The sequence below is a fragment of the Tribolium madens genome, unplaced genomic scaffold, assembly GCF_015345945.1.
Source record: "Tribolium madens isolate multiple individuals breed KSU strain unplaced genomic scaffold, Tmad_KSU_1.1 Scaffold_7;HRSCAF=85;Tcas5.2_LG10, whole genome shotgun sequence".
NCBI lineage: Eukaryota > Metazoa > Arthropoda > Insecta > Coleoptera > Tenebrionidae > Tribolium > Tribolium madens.
This window is the reverse complement of record NW_025401050.1, coordinates 9,716,423-9,718,170: the sequence shown is the minus strand read 5'-3', so window position 1 is coordinate 9,718,170 and position 1,748 is coordinate 9,716,423. Positions and strand designations below refer to the sequence as shown.

At 32.0% G+C, this 1,748-nt stretch overlaps 1 protein-coding gene across 8 annotated transcripts in view; it reads left to right on the top strand.

The window, feature by feature from the left end:
- LOC123010051 (protein lap4-like) overlaps positions 1-1,748 on the top strand; it is a 47,888-nt gene that overhangs the window by 10,932 nt on the left and 35,208 nt on the right. For all 8 annotated transcript variants that reach the window (XR_006413070.1, XM_044406677.1, XM_044406682.1 and 5 more), the window contains one exon: positions 1,209-1,299. Coding sequence is in view for 7 of the 8 variants with exons in the window: in XM_044406677.1 (XP_044262612.1) it covers positions 1,209-1,299 (91 nt within the window). In the remaining variant the exon portion in view is untranslated. The remainder of the gene's footprint in view (positions 1-1,208; positions 1,300-1,748) is intronic.

Sequence of the window (1,748 nt, the reverse complement as noted above, 5' to 3'; positions counted from 1 at the left end):
ATTACACAAAATTTGATTATTTTTCTTTGAAATTCTTGAACTTTTTAAAAAATGAAACGTTCACAATATGTCTTTGACATTTTAATATAAGAATTTTTGAAAAAAAAAATGCTAAAATTGGTTAAAATTACCGAAAAAGTTGAAATTAATTTCAGAGAGGCGGCAAAGCCGGTTTTAGCTTGTAGTCGACAGATGTTGCTACAATATTAAAAAAAAATCAAATGACAAACGCTTTTTGTTTTTTAATTTACATACTTTACAGTCTAAATGTCAAATTGAGTGTTTTTACAGATTTCTGTAATTTTACTAAAAACAATTTCTTATTTTTCAAGAGCGGAAAAATGACATATCATTTGTGTTACATCAGACTCGTGATTTTTTTCGTTTTTTGTTAGTTTAGTTTTTTTTAGTAGTTCTGTCAACAGTGACAGTTATCAATCAAAATAATCTCTATTTTCTAAAACAGCATTTTTTATTTTGCATGAACGACTAGATGATAATCATAAAAAAATAACTGAAAAAGTTAAAATTAATATCGAGGAGGCGGCAAACCACAATTTCGTGTTTTGGTCAATAGGTGTCGCAACGATTCTTACAGATTTCTGTAATTCTATTAAAAACAGTCAAAGTAATCAAATCAAAAATTAACTGGTGTTTTTTAATGTCTCTCGGTATATTTAAAAATGCAAAAGGTATACAGGGTGTTGGAAAAATTCCTACTTTAACACTTTGTGTATCAAAAGCCGTCAAATTTTCTTTATTTATAGAACTATGAGAGTTCTTTCACCTCTCGGTCGACCTTTTTTTTAAATAGCTTCCATTAACACAATTCTAAAATTTCTTCCAGTCAAAAAACGTAAACAAATCATTGATTTAAACCATTCTCCAGGAAATAAATGCATGCGGAGTGCATCGATTTAATTAATGATTTTTGTAGTAACTTAAAACCGGTCACACATATGTACAGGGTGTTAAAAAAAGATTGTAATAAAATTAAGGAAGTGACAGTATGGACCAAAATCAAGAAAAAAGTCTTAATGAACAATGTTTATTTGGACTTTCTTGTTTGTTTTGGTCCATACTATTACTTCCTGAAATATTTTACAATCTTTTTTTAACACCTTGTATATTAAATATGTGCATGCAAAATGTCAATAGACTTTTCCTTCGGCTTAAGCCTAATTGAATTTGCTCGACGACGATTCTAGGCATTGAAACGTCACGAAGATGACAACATCAGCGACAGAATGAGCGTTTCCACACCACCAGAGTCGGAAAGGAGCGCAACGAGCAGTCAAGGTAAGAGTTTTGTTTCGTTTCATTCGTTATTTGTCGGTCGTACTGTAAATGTGTGTGTGATGATAACGTCGCCACGACGACGTCGTTATCAGTTGTTGATAACGAAAGTGAGATATTTTTTGGTGAAATGACGACAACGTTGCCGAAAATACGTGTGAAAAATGGCGGTAGTAGGATTGATATTGTTTCGAGGACTTTACCAAAAAGTGTTAAATCGGGTTTGAATGGGAGAAGAAGTTCGACGGGAAGCTCGGCGAGGAGGTTTCTCAAATATTCAGGTTAGGATTTGAGAGGTTTCCGGGGACGTGGGTGGAGCTTTTTGCTATTGCTAAATTACGGAAATTTTTTGAAAAATTTATTAATTCTAAATTTTCGGTTTTCACAAAAAAGTAAAACTGATTAATTTTTACATTTTTTTTATTGATGAACGAGCCTGTTACCGGTCGTCT